The sequence below is a fragment of the Macrobrachium nipponense genome, chromosome 5 (genome assembly GCF_015104395.2).
Source record: "Macrobrachium nipponense isolate FS-2020 chromosome 5, ASM1510439v2, whole genome shotgun sequence".
In the NCBI taxonomy this organism is placed as follows: Eukaryota; Metazoa; Arthropoda; class Malacostraca; order Decapoda; family Palaemonidae; genus Macrobrachium; species Macrobrachium nipponense.
In genome coordinates, this window is record NC_061107.1 from 13,538,007 (window position 1) to 13,555,872 (window position 17,866).

The 17,866-nt window shown below is 37.2% G+C and overlaps 1 protein-coding gene across 4 annotated transcripts in view; it reads left to right on the top strand.

The window, feature by feature from the left end:
- The window catches only part of LOC135215212 (high-affinity choline transporter 1-like), a 58,356-nt gene that overhangs the window by 11,632 nt on the left and 28,858 nt on the right, over positions 1-17,866 (top strand). For 3 of the 4 annotated variants that reach the window (XR_010314618.1, XM_064249713.1, XM_064249711.1), the window contains exon 2: positions 2,426-2,603. The exons of the other annotated variant lie outside the window; for it this stretch is intronic. Coding sequence is in view for 2 of the 3 variants with exons in the window: in XM_064249713.1 (XP_064105783.1) it covers positions 2,438-2,603 (166 nt within the window). In the remaining variant the exon portion in view is untranslated. The remainder of the gene's footprint in view (positions 1-2,425; positions 2,604-17,866) is intronic. 4 annotated transcript variants of the gene reach the window in all.

A 17,866-nucleotide genomic window follows, 5' to 3' on the forward strand; every position in this document is an offset into this window, starting at 1 on the left:
TACAAGATAATTATTTTTCCTGAGTTTCGCCGGTATTTGACTTTTTTTTCATCTTATCTATTTCTGTACAAATAATAAAATAAAAAAAACAAAATAATTCCTGAGTTTTAACGCTTCTGTTTTAGTAAACTAAACACAGTGACAATGTTTTTTTCCATCTACTGTCTTTCTTTTCTTATATTTGTGAGTGAATCCCTAATATATGCCAAGTCACAATATATATATATGTGTATAATATATATATATATATATATATATATATATATATATATATATATATACATATATATATATATATATAGATATATATATATATATATATATATATATATATATATATATATATATATATATATATATTAAATAATACTGTAACAGAACGAACTTTCAACCTTGTGAGATAAACTGTATTGGCGATAATTCCTGTAAAGGTAGTGTGTGGAAAAAAATATTTTCATTGTGTTAAGTCTACAAAAGGACAGAAGAGAGAACACTCAGGAATAATTTTTCGTATATTTTTTGCAGAAATAGATAAGAAATGAAAAAAATTAATATATCAGTGGAACCGAGGAAAGGTAATCTTCTTATATGCTATCAATTTATTTTTACCGACTGGCTGATTTACGGAATTCATGCTGTCAAGGCCAGCGGTGGACAAGATGAAACAATTCTCTGAAAGTAGGAATTAAAAAAAAAAAAAGTCTCTGGTTGAAACGACAAACCATTTTTTAGGTCCTCATCTTTCGGGAATCATTATGAATGGAAACAAGTCTAGAATCGAAAGCCATTAAGGAGATCAATATAGACGACCTTTTGCCGTCAATTTTTGGTAAAAATTGCTACGAGACTGACAGAGACCAGATCTCTTGGTTTGTCTGTGTGGTGTTTTTACTTTGCATGGAACCAACCAGGGATTTTTCAGCATTGGGACCAACGGCTTTACGTGACTTCCGAACCACGTTGAGAGTGAACTTCTATCACCAGAAATACACATCTCTCACCCCCCCTCAAGTGGAATGCCCGAGAATCAATCTCGCGGCCATCGAGGTGGCAGGCCAAGATCATACCGATCACGCCACTGAGGCGCTCCAGATCACTTGGCGAATGCCAGTCAATATATCGCTTTCGCTTTGCAGCAAGACGCTGGAGAACTGTAAGCATTATTATGAGGAGTTTACAGGGTTCCTTCAGCCGCCCCCCCACCCCAGCTGCATCCATTTTTCAGACTTGTACTTTATTTCCCTTCACTCCCACTTTCCTTACTTTAGTCTTGCTGTCCAACCTCTCTAACCCCTTATTTTCATTGTCTTAAACGATCGTCTGATCATAGTATGAAGAAACGCATTTTAGCTGATATAACTCAATCTTTTCCTAAGTAAAATGACACAATAATATATATACGAGCGTCTGGATTCTTCGGAATACAAAAAAAAAAAAAAAAAAAAAAAAAAAAAAACAAAAAAAAAAAAAAAAAAAAAAAAAAAAAAGAGGTCGAAAAAGGGAGTTTTCGTCCGTATTTACAACAATCGAAAGCTACCTTTTTCGACCTCTTTTTTTTGGAATTTTGAAAAATACAGTCTCTCCTAAAGTCCATAAAGTCCCAGTACCACTACAAGTATTTATGGCTTCTAATGGTACTGGGACTTTATGGACACCCTGTGCTTTATTGTGGCTTCTTACTTATCATTATCGGTCGCCACAGATAATCCTTTCCCTTGTTTCTTAATTCCATCGGCATCATAAATAGAACAGAAATCTCCATATCTCACTGACTGATGTCCACAGGTATCCTTGAGTTCCTCACTGGACCAGTGGGTTCCGTGCTCGACTATATCAACCTGGTAGCCTGAGTTCGCTTCCCGCGACCGCCAGCGGGGAATCAGATGAATTTATTTGTGTTGATTAGAAATTCGCTTCCTGATATCATATGCTTCGGATCCCACAATAAGCTGTAGGTCCCGTTGCTAAGAAACCATCTGGTTCCTAGCCACGTAAGAAAAGCATCTAACCCTTCGGGCCAGCCCTAGGAAAGCTGTTTGATTTGATTTTTTATTTATACAGATTTTTGGCATTATGCCAAGCACTGGGGCAACTAAGACCATTCAGCGCTAAAATGGAAGTTGACAGTAAAAGGTTTGAAAGATGTTACAGGAGGAAAACCTCAAAGCAGTTGCACTAGGAAACAATTGTTAGGAGAGGGTGAACAGTAAGATGGAAGAAAGAGAATATCAACGGAGGCACAGTAAAAAGAATGAAAGTAGTTGCAGCTAGGGGCCGAAAGGACGCTGCAAAGTACCTTGAGTAACGCTTACATTGCACCGAATGAGGTGCACTGACGGCATTTTAACCTCCTACGGGACTAGGAGAGATGTGAATCGGCTCAGTGGTCAGGTAAAACTAAGATATACTTGACTTTTTTCTGCAGGTATCCTCCGAGATGCTGAACATTCCCGGCCTGTGTGGCATCGTCGTCTTCTACCTCCTGATTTTAGGCATCGGGGTCTATGCCGCCTGGAAGAGGAGAGCCAAGGGCAGCTCCTCTGACGAGGTCATGCTCGCCGGAAGATCGATTGGGCCCGTCATTGGCATCCTAACTATGACAGGTCAGTCTTGGTTCTGTTTCGTCACTGATTCCTTCATTCTTTCTGACATTTCAGCGTTATGCTTGTCGTTGCTGTTACCATTAGTTGAGTTGAACATAGAATTTAAGCCAAAATCCAAGCACTGGGACCTATGAGGTCCTTCAGCGCTGAAATGGAAATTGACAGTTAAAAGGTTTGATTGAAAGGTGTAACAGGAGGAAAACCTCAAAGCAGTTGCACTATAAACAATTGTTAGGAGAGAGTGGAAAGTAAGATGGAAGAAAGAGAATATGAAGGGAGGTACAGTAAAAGGAACGAAAGTGGTTGCAGCTTTAGGGGCCGAGGGCACGCTGCACAGAACCTTCAGTAATGCCTACAGTGTACCACATGAGTTATTGTTATGACGGACTGATTCACTGGATTTTGTCAAGTACACGTTGGTACTAAAATTGTCCTTTTCAGTTTGGCCGGTCGATATATTTGATATTGCTCCAAATTAAAAAAAATTCCTAGATGAGGCTTAAAATGGTTAATCGACCTCTAAGATATCCTGCATAGAAAAAAAGTCTGCAGTTTTATTTTTTATTTATTAATTTTTTTTTGCATCATATTACAGCAGCGTTTCCACACGTAAGTAGCAAAGGCTTCAACATTTCACGTGAAGTATTGAATCAGAACTTAAAAATATGAAATTTATAAGTTTGCAGAAGAATTTGAATGAATTTATGTAGTAGAGGGGGGCAGGGGGACCGAGTGAGGCAAGCCATGAATGAAAGATAAAAATTTAGTAGAATTTGATTGATGTCAACTATCTATTCATTATAAATTTACTGGAGAATTTGAATAAATTTATGTAGTTTGGGGGGGGGGGGGCGGGGGGGTGAGATAAGCCATGGATTAAAAAAAAAGAAAAAAGAACTGAGCAGAATTGAATTGATGTCAACTATCTATAACATTATAAAGTTTTGCAGAGGAATTTGATTGAATTTATGTAGTAGCGACGCTAGGGGTGGGGTGGGGGTGGAGGGCGCTTTGGCGGTTGTGACAAGAGATAGATTAAAAAAAAAAAAGTGTTGAGTAGAATTTGATTGATGTCAACTATCTATTCATTATAAATTTGAAGAGGAATATGAATGAATGTATGTCGGGTGTGGGGGCGGGGGGAGGTGGGGGAGATAAGCCGTGGCTCAAAGAAAACCAGAGTACAATTTAACTGATGTTGACACCAAGACTTCCCGTAAATCATTCAATCAATCTGTGAAACATAACTTACAACAATAGCTCTTGGTGGACAATTTCACGGGGAAATTACCTAATCATCTGCCCTCGGACCTCGAGGAGGTGAGCTCTCGACGGCATACAATACGTCCCAGGTCATCGACCACGGGAAGGTAAACAGTTCGACCAAAGTCTCTAGAGCGCTTGAAATTCGACAACGTGAGACCGGCTTTCGACCATGAACCCATTTAGAGACATTCTTCTTCCTTCCCATTCTCCTCAGACACGTGAGGCCAGCCACACGTGTCGGTCTACTGAAGCGGTTTCAATGAACCTCGTCCATCTAGTAGCGATGTGTACTTGGTGTTACGCAGTCTTCAGCTTCTTGTTGTTGTTTGAGATTAAGCTGGCCTTATGCCAGCACGGGCTTTTGCTCATACAGCAGCCCGTAGGAGTCTTCAGCTGTTACAGATTTACCTGTAAACATGGGCGTCCGCAGGGGGTGACAAAAGGAGGGGGGACATTTACCCCCGCTGGAATTTCTGGTAAATAAAAAAAATTGCATGGAAAATACAAAATGAATGAAAACTTACATATACTCAAAAAGATTTTTTTCGCCGTAATTCACGTACGTTAATACTTAAATCATTTTTCCTAAAAATTCTTCAAAATTCTCTACTGGAGATGATGTAGTTGAGCTACTCTGTTAGATAAAAAAAAAGTGCCACCATTTTGTATCTAAGCACTTCGGGAAACAATTTTTGTTTTCCGAAAAAAGGGGAGGGGTATCCCCTCTCCTTAGACCCCTCCCCCACAGTGATCTCCATATCATTGCCCAACCCACCTGCATTTTTTTCTGCGGATGCCCACGCCCCGTGTTCCTCTATCACCGGAAGGCGGTTCGTCGCCCCGTGGCAAAAAAAACAAAAATAAATTCTCCTCGGTTACAGGCAACAGGATGATGCCGGTGTGTACTATAACCAGCTGGCGTCAACCTGCGACTCGCATGTTTCGACGCAGAAGAAAACGGATAAATATATACGTCGGCTGATCCTCCCGGCCTTAGTGGGCCACTTGGGATTTTGGTAATGGTTCTTGCTGTCTTCATTCTGTCCCTGGGCATCAAGACGATACAAGTATGCATTGCAAAAGATAATACAATGTGGAAGTTGAGTAATTCAGCCACTTTCTTGTATTTTTAACGGCACATGTCGTTGACTTCAAAAACCATCGTTGACACAAAATCGTGTCGCAAAGAAAACCAAATAATAATCAATTTGAAATTTAATGACCAAAAAGGATGTCACAAAAACCAACCTTGAACGTTAGTTAATCTTATCATCGACTACCTTACGGCCACCGAAAATATATCTCTTTAGGTGGTATCGGTACATAATGCTGTAATAGCCGCGGCCCATGAACCTTAAAACACGACCTATTGGTGGCCTTCCCTATAAGGTTACCAGAAGCATTGATTATGGCTAACTTTAACTTTCAATAAAATAATAAAAAAAACTACTGAGGCTAGAGGGCTGCAATTTGGTATGCTTGGTGATTGGAGGGTGGATGATCAACATACCAATTTTCAGCCCTATAACTGCAGTAGTTTATTATAAGATCGGAGGGCGGACAGAAAAAGTGCGGACAGAAATAAAAGTGCGGATGGACAGACAAAGCCACCTCAATTTAACGATCTAAAGAAGAGATCTCCGGTAATCCACTTTTGTTTACTGATCGAAACGTCTTTGGCAATCGTTCGTGCTATGAGAATGCTCTGGGGAGAAGGATTTGAGGCGACTATGATTTTTGAGAGACTATCCAGACAGAAAAAACTCTCTCTCTCTCTCTCTCTCTCTGTTCACAGTCTTGTCCTGTTTACATTCCCATATAAACAGGACAAGATTGTAAAAAACAGATATAGATATATGTATCTATATAATATATATCTGTGTGTGTATGTATGTTTTGCCAACTGCGACTCCCGTTAAACTAGAAAGCAAATTAGGAAAAAAAATTCGATTCAATGTTGAATTAGGAAACGAAAAAGGAATTGGATTCGACGTCAACTGAAAATCAAGAAAGGGAAAGGCAAAATATGATAATACTGAGTGATGAATAATTATAACAAACAAGTAAAAAATGGGCCGAAGATTCTTCGGTACAATCGAGTTGTCTGTTTGCTTGCTTTCAGCTGTAAGAGGCGTTTTTGCGTTTTCAACTTTTTCTGTTTTGAAAAATCCTGTGAAAACGGAAAACTTCAACTTTGAGGAAATCATTTCAGCTAATTCTATAACAACGCCATCTTCAATCTCAGACAATCTTTACACGGCGAAATATTTCAATTCTCAATTTTGCTCAGCAAGGCTCTAGGCAAAAAAAAAAAAAAAAAAAAAAAAAAAAAACAAAAAAAACTTTATATTGTAGGATTTTTATTTATTTAATTTTTTTTTTCAAGGTGAAACCTTTATATTTTGGGCAATTTATTTACAGCGCTGTCTTGAAATTACAACGCAGTCCTTTCAATAATTGTGGGAGGTTTCTTTCAATAATTTAGTGAGGATACCCTTTGGTTTGTGGAAATCCTTTGTAAGTACTTTCTTCAAATCCTAAGGAATCCTTTGACAGTGCAATCTTTTAATTTCAATAGTCTATAACAGCGCAAGTATCAATTTTACCAAAGTCTATAACAGCGCATTTATCAATTTTAGCGAAGTCTTAACAGAGCAAATTTCAGTATGGGCAAAATCTATAAAAGGGAAATCTTCAATATTAACAAAGTCTATGACAGCACAATCTTCGACTTTATCAGTCTATAACAGTGCAATATTCAATTTTAACATAATTTATAATAGCGCAATCTTCAATTTTGACAGTCTATAACAGCGCAATATTCAATTTTAATAAAGTCTGTAACAGCACAACCTTCAATTTTAACAGTCTTTAACAGTGCAATATTTAATTTCAACAAAGTTTATAACCAATATTCAATTTTAACAAGGTCTACAGCAGCGCAATTTTCAATTTTAGCAAAGTCTATAACAGCGCAATATTCAATTTTAGCAAAGTTTATAATAGTGCAATATTCAATTTTAACAAAGTCCATAACAGCGCAATATTCAATTTTAGCAAAGTCTATAACAGCGCAATATTCAATTTTAACAGTCTATAACAGAGCAATATCCAATTTTAGCAAAGTCTATAACAGCGCAATATTCAATTTTAACAGTTTATAACAGCGCAGTCTTCAATTTTAAGAGTCTATTAACACAGCACTCTTCAATTTTACCAGTCTATAACAGTGCAATATTTAATTTTAACAAAGTTTGCAACAGCGCAATATTCAATTTTAACAAAGTCTATGGCAGCGCGATCCTCAATTTTAGCTAATTCTATAACAACGCCATCTTCAATCTCGGAAAATCTTGCGATGGCGAAATATTTCAATTTTAAATTTTGCTCAGCAATACTCCAATCAGAAAGTAAAAAAAAAAAAAACTTATTGTTATATGCCTCATCTCTCTCAATTGCATGAAGGACCTTTTCTTTGAGTGATTTCATAACATTCGCTGTCCTTTCAATTTGTATCTTTTTCAGTTTTCTAATTAATTTTATAAAGTAATTTCGTCTCGTTCAGAACTGAATCTAGTTTGACTAAGTCATATCATCCTATATTCTTCCCCCTTCCTCAGTCAAAGGAATCACTAACTTGACTTTAAATATTCACGCAGTACAAAGAGGTATAAATAAAATAAATACCCAAAGTATGGGACGCATGACCTAGAGGATCAGTTCTGGGTGTCAAGGGGGTCAGTTGCGCTTGCAAAATCACTGGCATCAGGAATGTTTAGCTTGCAGTGCTTGACACTTGAAAATTACCGGCCGGCATCGTCTTGATTGACGTTTGGGTGCTGAAGGGTATAAACCTAACCCTTCCGAAGCAGATATTGCCACAGAACTAACAGATCTTTGTAAATGACTTCAAAGGAAATGTAGAAATGATCTTAGCAAACCACTTCATTAACGAGAAGGTCTGACTGGTGCCAGATGTGCTGCTAGATGTCTCGAAATCTAGCCATTAAATTGTGTCTTTTGGCCAGCACCTGGCATACTTGAGATATAAACAAAATTTGTTTTGTACTGCTTTCTTCTTGATGTATCTCTCTTTCTTTCTTCTTCTTCTTCTTCATGTCTCATTGGATGATGAATGATTTGAAAGTTTCAATTTATTCTAAGGTTCTGGAGAGGCAATAGCTAAACGGGCTTTAGTAATTATAAAGGTAACAATCTAATTCCTCGTTATTAATTATAGATAGACGGTAAACGGAAGAGAAAACTTATTCCATAATTAACCCCTTCAATCAAATATATGACGTAAGAAAGTGAATGATAACGAGAAATAAATTACAGGGTAATTAATAGCTAAACGAATACCCCTCTTTCATTCTCGACTCTGTTTCTCTACAAGAGATTAAGTTTGATAATCCGTCAGTTTTTTATATCTACACAGTCAACAAACAACAACGTGTGATCCAACCTCCAGCTTACTCGTGGCACGTGCTAAAATCTATGGTCAAATAGCGCATTGTTTCACCAACGAAAATTAAAATAAATATGCTATATTTTATATTAGTCATTCTTTATATTTTCATTCTAATAATTAAATCATAAATATCTTAATCCTCAAATTCCTGTATCTTTAACTCTACGCTAAACACCTATTTCAGACTTTTTAAGGATTTTCCAAAAGTCTTTCCTAAACGCCCCCAACAACAACAACGAAGTAGTTTGTAGGCTCACTCCCCGAGTAAGCGAAAATTCAAGACTTAAGTAACTCGACATTGGTTATCCTTAAGCCATATGGAACACATCTGTCATATGAAGTTTGGCTGACCTATTTGGCTGACTTATAAACTTATGAATCAGTGGATATTAAAGATTAATTTTCAGCACGTGAGAAAATTAGATATCTTTAACATGACATGTGGATAACCTATGTCGAGTTACATAACTATAACTCTCTTGAAGGATTCTTAATGGTTCGATTATGTCTGATATTATGTCTGACAACTTTGTACATACTTAAGAGTATCATTATTAATTTGACGGTGGTATTACATTGCAAGTACAATATCGTGAGCACTGTTTCTCCATTTGTTATTATTATTATTATTATTATCATTACTGGTGAAAAATCCACAAATGATGTGTGAATATATATTTAAATACTATGTATATATTTACCTAGGAGTATATATATATATATATATATATATATATATATATATATATATATATATATATATGCGTGTGTGTGTGTGTGTGTGTGAAAGGATTTCTCTCTGTCTGTCTGTCTCTCTCCTCTTCTCCTCCTCCTCTTCTTCTTCTTGTTTGAGGTGGTGAGTATCTCTTCCTCATAGTTTAACTATGAGGAAGAGATACTCACCGCCAATCATGTCCCCTATTCATTCTCTATTATTTTCCCTCTGCTATTTAGAATTCCACATAAATTTCAATTAACATCCAACCTCTTCCTTCGCTCTGTCATCACCCGCTCTCCTCTGGACGGAGATTCAACTTAACTTCAAACAGGTATATAAAAATAAATTTGAGACGTATTGCCGAGTCGGTTCTAGGAGACGTCAATACTTGAACATCTCAGTTATCTTGATACTGAATCTTTTCGTGATGCCAGTTCCCCTTACATTAACCAGTTTAATACTCGTCTAAAAGATGACTGATGCCACACGCCATTGATTCAATCTATAAATATCAGTGTAGTATGGACAAAACTTTTCATTAATATTTGTTACTCTCTCTCTCTCTCTCTCTCTCTCTCTCTCTCTCTCTTAGCAAAGACAAAGATAACTAGGCCTAATGCCATTCATTTTCATCAATACACTTCAGAGCTCAGCTAAGACAAAAATAAATAGTCCTAATGCCATCATTTTCATCGTTAAACTTCAGAGCTCAGCCAAGACCAAAATAAATAGGTCTAATGCCATCATTTTCGTCAATAAACTTCAGAACTCTAGTCGTAGTATAGAATAGTTAATCGATAATAAAACTTTGAAATTCACGAGGCAAACTGTTATTGTCTCATTCTAATTTAGTTTAACTTCGCGGCATAAAGCTCGGGAATGCATTCTGACAGAAGAGCAAAACACAAAAATGAAATTAACGCGAGCCAGTTTCCCACCAAGGACAGCAACATACCCCCTGCGGCGTACGCGCGCTGGCGCCAAAGAGTCGAGCCCACTATGCAAAATTCGCGGGAAAAATGCATTATACTGCTTGACGCGAGGAGCTTCCGTCATGCTCTAATAATCTAATCCTTTTTATGGAAACGTGTTCGAGACCAAAGACGCCCTCACCAGCGCCCCACACTGCCTACACAATCTCATTCTTACCAAAATCTGTTGAAGAGCGAAGAATTATTCAACTGTTCTCATTGACACCTGAGAAAATCATGCGGTCTATCACAGTCATCCTATTCGACTGGGTGGTTTTTTATAGTGTGGGGTTCCGGGTTGCATTCTGCCCCCTTAGGAATCCATCACTTTTCTCACTATGTGTGCTGTTTCTAGAGCCTACTCTTCTGCATGAGTCCTGGCTGCTTCGGCAACTAGTTATTATTATTATTATTATTGATTTTTTATTATTATATTATTATATTATTGTTTATTATTGTTACTCAGAAGATAAAAACCTATTCAAATAGGACAAGCTTCTAGGGGGCCACTGACTTGGGAATTCAAACTTCCAAACAACATGCCGTTCATTTGAAAGAAGTTACTGGAGATAATAGGAAATACAGAAAGATGAGATCAATCATAAGAAAAGAGGAAAGGAAACATTATAAATTAATAAACATTTCGGTGAATATATAAATGAATGATACAAGCACAGGGTACATAAACAATTTGAACCAGAAAGTGCAGGTTGATATACTTAACAGCGTCAGATGGCTGTAATTGGAAATAAATTAATGGCACATAGAATAACGGGGAAACAAAGTCTTCGGTTGATAAAACAATTGTACAAATCAACATAAAGTAAAAAACGAAAGAAACAAAAATGCCTAAAAAATGGGTTATAAAGACTAACTTGAATCGTTCAGGACACCATCTAGTAAACAAAGGAAACATGAAAAAAATAATTAGCAGCTCTAATGCGGCCACTAAAAAAGGTGATTGACTCTCCTGAATACTATACTTACTTGGCCCAAAACTAGATCGATTAAACAATAAGAAACAGTTCGCTCTCAGAAAATATAACCAAAGCATATATATATATATATATATATATATATATATATATATATATATATATATATATATATAAAACGCTCAGATCTATGCTCTAAATGTTTAGATCCGTGCGATTACAGTGAAAGGGGAGAAGAGGCTATATATGTCTGTCCTTTCTGCAAGCTTTTTTTTTTTTTTTATTTATGTTCAGTTTTAGTGCCAAGGTCTACACGCCCAAGAATTTCTGCTTTATCAGTTTAATAACTGAATTTTACACGTATGTGAGACATATACAAAATTATTACATTATATACATAGAACCTTGAACATGTAAACATACGCATATAAAAAATCGAATATTATCGCTGAAGACTTACACTAACGAACATTAACTTCATAGTATGCACCAACATACAAATAAATCTCTTAAACTGACACAAATATACATATATTCATGACACCGGCCAGATATTATAACAGTGAATCAGACCGGTATTATATGCCAAGGGACGCCATCTTGCATACTTACAAGATAGTCAGTAAACAAGCCAATGGTATGGTATATGTCGTTTGCAAAAATATAAATACTTTAATATTCAGTAAACCAACAGAAAATTTTACCTCTAGAGATGATGTGATCATTACTTTCTTGTTTTTTTAATGGAATTTGATCAAAATAATTTCAAGGCTTTGATATGAGCATCTTGTCCAGTGCCAAATTTGATCCTTTGAAAATGCACCTTTGTTCATTCAGAGAGTTGGCACTCTTGACGAATGGATGCAATGAGTGCAAAGTAGATAAACAAGATGACTATAGAGTTTTAATAATAGTAATAAAAAAAAAGATAACAGACATTCGCTCGTCACACGACATAGGATTATACTGTATTCTCTCTCTCTCTCTCTCCTGAAAGTAAATGAACTTAGAGCAAAGATAAAAAGGAAAATGTTTCATTTCTTTAATTTTCATCTATAAATTTAAGAACTCTAATCGTGGAGCAGAATAATACGAAATCTCTCTCTCTCTCTCTCTCTCTCTCTCTCTCTCTCTCTCTCTCTCTCTCTCTCTCTCTGAAAATAAATCAACTTACAGCAAAGATAAAAGTGAAAATGTTTAAGTTCTCTTATTTTCATCAATAAATTTAAGAACTCCAATCATAGAGCAGAATAATACGAAAACTCTCTCTCTCTCTCTCTCTCTCTCTCTCTCTCTCTCTCTCTCTCTCTCTCTCTCTCTCTCTCTCTCTCTCTCTCTCGAAAATAAATCAACTTATAACAAAGATAAAAAAAAGTGAAAAATGTTTATTTTCTCTTATTTTCATCAATCAATTTTGAGAACTAATCGTAGAGCAGAATAATACGAAATCTGTGTGTGTGTGTGTGTGTGATAATAAATCAACTTATAACAAAGATAAAAGTGAAAATGTTTAATTTCTCTTATTTTCATAAATAAATTTAAGAACTCTAATCGTATAACAAAAAAATAAGAAAACTCTCTCTCTCTCTCTCTCTCTCTCTCTCTCTCTCTCTCTCTCTCTCTCAAAGGAAATAAGGTAATAGTTCATTACGGCGATTAAATGACCTTTCATTTACTAATCCTTTGAAATCCAATAACTTAAAAGTTAGTGGGTTTAGAAAAATAAATACACGAATTTACCTTAAAAATTATTTGTGAAACCGGCCGTTATAAGAACGTTTATTGCCACACACCAATATTTTACCAACTGCACATTCTTACGGCAAGTGAAAATGTAAATTAGTTTCCTCCTTTTTCAGAAGGAAACATTTTCTCACTTTCCAGAAAAGGCGGTAATTATGAAATTGCTATAAGGAATATTAACACTTCACCCGCGCGTTTCAGTTACTGTATTCCTTATTATCACTTTACCGCGCGTTTGAATTGTGTATTCCTTATCATAACTGTACCCGCGTTTCAATTAACGTATTCCTTATTATCGCTTTACCCAAGCATTTCAATTAGCGTATATTCCTTATTATCACATTACCCGTGCATTTGAATTAGCGTATTCCTTATTTTCACTTTACCAGCGCGTTTGAATTAGCATATTCCTTATTATCACTTTACCTGTGCATTTGAATTAGCGTATATTCGTTATTATCACTTTACCCGCGCGTTTGAATTAGCGTATTCCTTATTATCACTTTACCCGCGCGTTTGAATTAGCGTATTCCTTATCATCACTTTATCCTGCGTTGGAATTAGCGTATTCCTTATTATCATTTACCTGCCGCATTGAATTAGCTTATTCTTATTATCCTTTACCAGCGCTTTGACTTAGCGTATTCCTTATTATCCACTTTACCCGCACATTTGACTTAGCGTATTGCCTTATCATCACTTATCCGTGCGTTGGAATTAGCGTATTCCTTATTATCACTTTACCTGCGCATTTGACTTAGCTTATTCTTATTATCACTTTACCAGCGCGTTTGACTTAGCGTATTCCTTGTTATCACTTTACCCGCACATTTGACTTAGCGTATTCCTTATCATCACTTTATCCGTGCGTTGGAATTAGCGTATTCCTTATTATCACTTTACCAGCGTGTTTGAAACGGTGTATTCCTTATTATCACTTTACCCCCGCGTTTGAATTAGCGTATATTCCTTATTATCACTTTACCCGTGCGTTTGAATTAGCGTATTCCTTATTATCACTTTACCCGTGCGTTTGAATTTGGGTATTTCTTATTATCACTTTACCTGCACGTTTCAATTAGCGTATTCCTTATTATCGCTTTACCCGTGGGTTTGAAATAGTGTATTCCTTATTATCGCTTTACCCGCGTGATTGAATTAGCATATATTCCTTATTATCATTTTACCTGCGCATTTGAATTAGTGTATTCCTTATTATCGCTTTACACGCGCGTTTGTATTAGCATATATTCCTTATTATCACTTTGCCCGTGCGTTTCAATTAGCGCATATTCCTTATTATCACTTTACCTGCCCATTTGAATTAGTGTATATTCCTCATTATTACTTTACCCGCACATTTGAATTAGCGTATATTCCTTATTATCACTTTACCCGTGCTTTTCAATTAGCGTATATTCCTTATCCTCACTTTACCCATGCGTTTGAATTAGCGTATTCCTTATTATCACTTTACCCACGCGTTTGAATTAGTGTATAATCCGCATTATCACTTTACCCCCGTGTTTGAATTAGCGTACAAATCATTCAATATGAGGAAGGTAAGGGATATGAGAGACAAAGAAGAAAGCGAACGAGAAAACAGATATCACCACTTCTAGTCGAGGTAGATAAAAAAAAATGTGGGTCAACCTAAGCGTATATTTTGGCCACTAGGTAACTGGTTCAAGTCTGTTACTACGGTTTTAATTGGTTTGGTGAGACTCCATTTCCTCGTTTCTTCTTTCGTGAGTTTTTCTTAACCGTGAAAGGTTTTTTTTTTTCTGTTGGGGGACGAATAGGCACGTATACAATCCTCGCCGTTTTTCCCTGAGTTTTTTTATTTATTTATTTTTTCTCTTGTTCTTTGTTCTGAATGGGCCGGAGTTGTCTTTTTTTTTTTTTTTTTTTTTTTTTTTTTTTAGGCCGGAATCATTTTTTTTTTTTTTCTGGCAATGAACGATGGGCTCAATTTGGAAAAGCAATGGCATTCTTTCCTTTGATATGCCTCCCCCGGAAGATTGCATCATGCCAAAATGGCGAGCGCGCGCGCGCGTAGGAGGAGGGTTATAGACGTTAGAACTGTGGGAGGAGGGTTATAGGAGTAAGAGCGGTGGGAGGAGGGATATTGTGGGAGGGAGGAGGACTGTAAGCGTGAGAGGGACAAAGGAAATTGCAAGCGTTTTCTTTGCCTGCATCATCTACGATTCCTTCAACCCTGTGACAAACACAGTAAAGATATGTACCATAAAATTTATGTGATAAGTATAAAAAAAATCTGAGCACTGAAGATAACTGGTTAGTAAACTACCAGGTTGGAAGTTACATTCTGAAGATAAGTGGTCAGAAGATGACCAAGTTGGAAGTTATATTCTGAAGATAACTGGTCAGTAAACGACCAGGTTGGAAGTTACATTCTGAAGATAACTGGTCAGAAGATGACCAAGTTAGAATTCAGTAAACGACCAGGTTGGAAGTTACATTCTGAAGATAAGTGGTCAGAAGATGATCAGGTTAGAAGTTACATTCTGAAAATAAGTGGTCAGAAGATGACCAGGTTGGAAGTTATATTCTGAAGATAACCGTTCAGAAAACGACCAGGTTGGAAGTTACATTCTGATGATAACTGGTCAGAAGATGACCAGGTTAGAATTTACCTTCTGAAGATAACTGGTCAGAAGATGACCAAGTTAGAATTCAGTAAACGACCAGGTTGGAAGTTACATTCTGAAGATAACTGGTCAGAAGATGACCAGGTTAGAAGGTACATTCTGATGATAAGTGGTCAGGAGATGACCTCGTTAGAAATCACATTTCGAATATAACTAGGCAGAGAATGACCGGGTTGGAAGTTATATTCTGAAGAAAACAGGCCACAATACGACTGGACTGGATGTAATCGTCTGATTCCTTATAGTTAGGCAATCATTCATGAAGAAATTATATTAGTTGCAAAGGACATCGATGCAACCCAGTGCACCTCAAGCCACAGGAAGGTCATTCCTTAGCCAATAAAAAAAACAAAAAAACAAAAAAACAAAAAAATTCATGAAAGCAACTATGCAACGACAGACAATCTTTGGCACAAGTGGTCCTCGAGAACAAGCGGAATCCTTACTCATTTTTGGGAGAGACTCTTGAGTTTTAGAAAACAAATGAAAAGCTATCTATCCCAACCCCCAAAAACTCTTCCTCCTCACTGGGTGAATTACTTAAATAAACAGGGACATCAGCTGGAGCGCGTCGTGGCTACTTGGCAAAACAGTGTTATTTGCATTAAGTTTTATTCTTATTCAAATACTTTTGTGAGTAATCTCTTAAGAGTATTTGCCAGTTAACATCGACGGCTTTGTCTTGTCCATGAGGAGTTCGTCGTCAGTGTTTGATTATACGTAACATTATTGTTGCATTATCTGCGTGATGAAGCATGCTTCATAAACACATGTGCATATCTATGTATATATATATGGCTCACTGTTAATCAAACTTACACGTGAGATATATATATATATGGACGTTAATGTAACCAGCAATTAATCGAAATATCAAATTCGACCCTCCAGCATGGCTTAAATCTTTAAATACAAAGCTCGTTACCTGGGACCACCCATCCTACCACACCCACACACACACACACACACAAACATAAAGCCAGGTTCTGGGCGGGATCTTCAGTGCACCTGTTTTATTATTCAATGAGGCGAAGTTGCAAGAGAAGCGGAATTCACCCCATAGCATCGTCATTAGTTAGTTATTTTATTGAGAAAAAATATACAATTATTGAAACAAATTTGTCCACAAAGAGACATAATACAAAATAAACATAGTGAACAGTAATCTCTTCGTTTCTTGCAAGTATACATGGCCTGCAAAGAAAAAAACATCAAGAAAAATACGACTTCAAGCGCAAATAACATAAGCCTATAAGACTACAAAAAACGAAAAGAAGGGACTTACTACAGAGAAAAAAACCTAGTCACATCACTATCCAGTATCAAGTCCTAACAGAGATAATGCTTGAAAAAAAAGGAAAGTTTATTTTAAGAAAAACATAAAACAGAAGACAGTCACACAGTCACCCATGAAGCAGTTGCCAATTCCTCAATCATCTCTGAATGGCATTACGTGACCAACTTGGCTGCGTCACCAGCGGCAAAATGCGAAACAAGCTCCAAGTGACTGGAATGAATGAAAATCTTGAAAAGGTTATGGGGACCAGAAATATCACGTTCGCGATGCGCAGACGAGAAATGTTGAACCTTATAGTACAGGGTGTCTATAAAGTTCCAGTACCATTACAAGTATTAATTGCTTGTAATGGTACTGGCACTTTATGGACACCCTGTGTATATAACGTGAAAGATTGCAAGACGCAAGATAAGGTCAGATTTCAGGTCTCAGGTTAGCAAACTTCATCCTGCAAATGAATTAACAGTTGAAACATTTGCCTGCATAAAAATCTCTCATAAATTGAGATATATACTTCAAGAGGTTCATGTGTCATGTACTGTGTCTCTCATGGCACCTCAGAGCTAGGGCCTCCTCTGGGAGCAAGAGCTCGTACTGGGATAGTACTGGCTAAATCTTGAACAATATGGCACCTCCAAAGTTGTTAAGGGGCTCGTCCAGGGGCAAGAACCAGTGCTGGCAGAGTGCTGGCTAAATCTTAACACAACACGGCGCCTGCAGAGTTGTTATGGGGTTCCTCCAAGGGCAGTAACCCGTGCTGGCTAAATCCTAAACAATATGGCGCCTTCAAAGTTGTTATGGGGCTCCTCCAGGGATAATAACCCGTGCTGGCTAATCTTAAACAACAACACACTTGTTAGGTGGCTCCTCCAGGGGCCAGAGCCAGTGCTGACATAGTGCTGGCTAAATCTTAAGACAACGTGTCTCTACTAAAGTTGGCAACCATGCACTGAAAAGAGAAGAACGTACTCCGTATCAACCTTTGCAGCCTCTAAGCTCATAAACATTGCCTCTAGGTTTTGCAACAACGTAACACACTTGGCACCAGATCCCCCTACACCGAGTCCCACCAGACGTCTCATAAGGACAATGATAAGGCCAAGCCAACCCAACGCCCTTCAAGTGCCCTGAAGAAGAGCAGCCGACCCCCATATCCCACACGCCCCCTCTCCTCCTACAGTAGGGTCTCC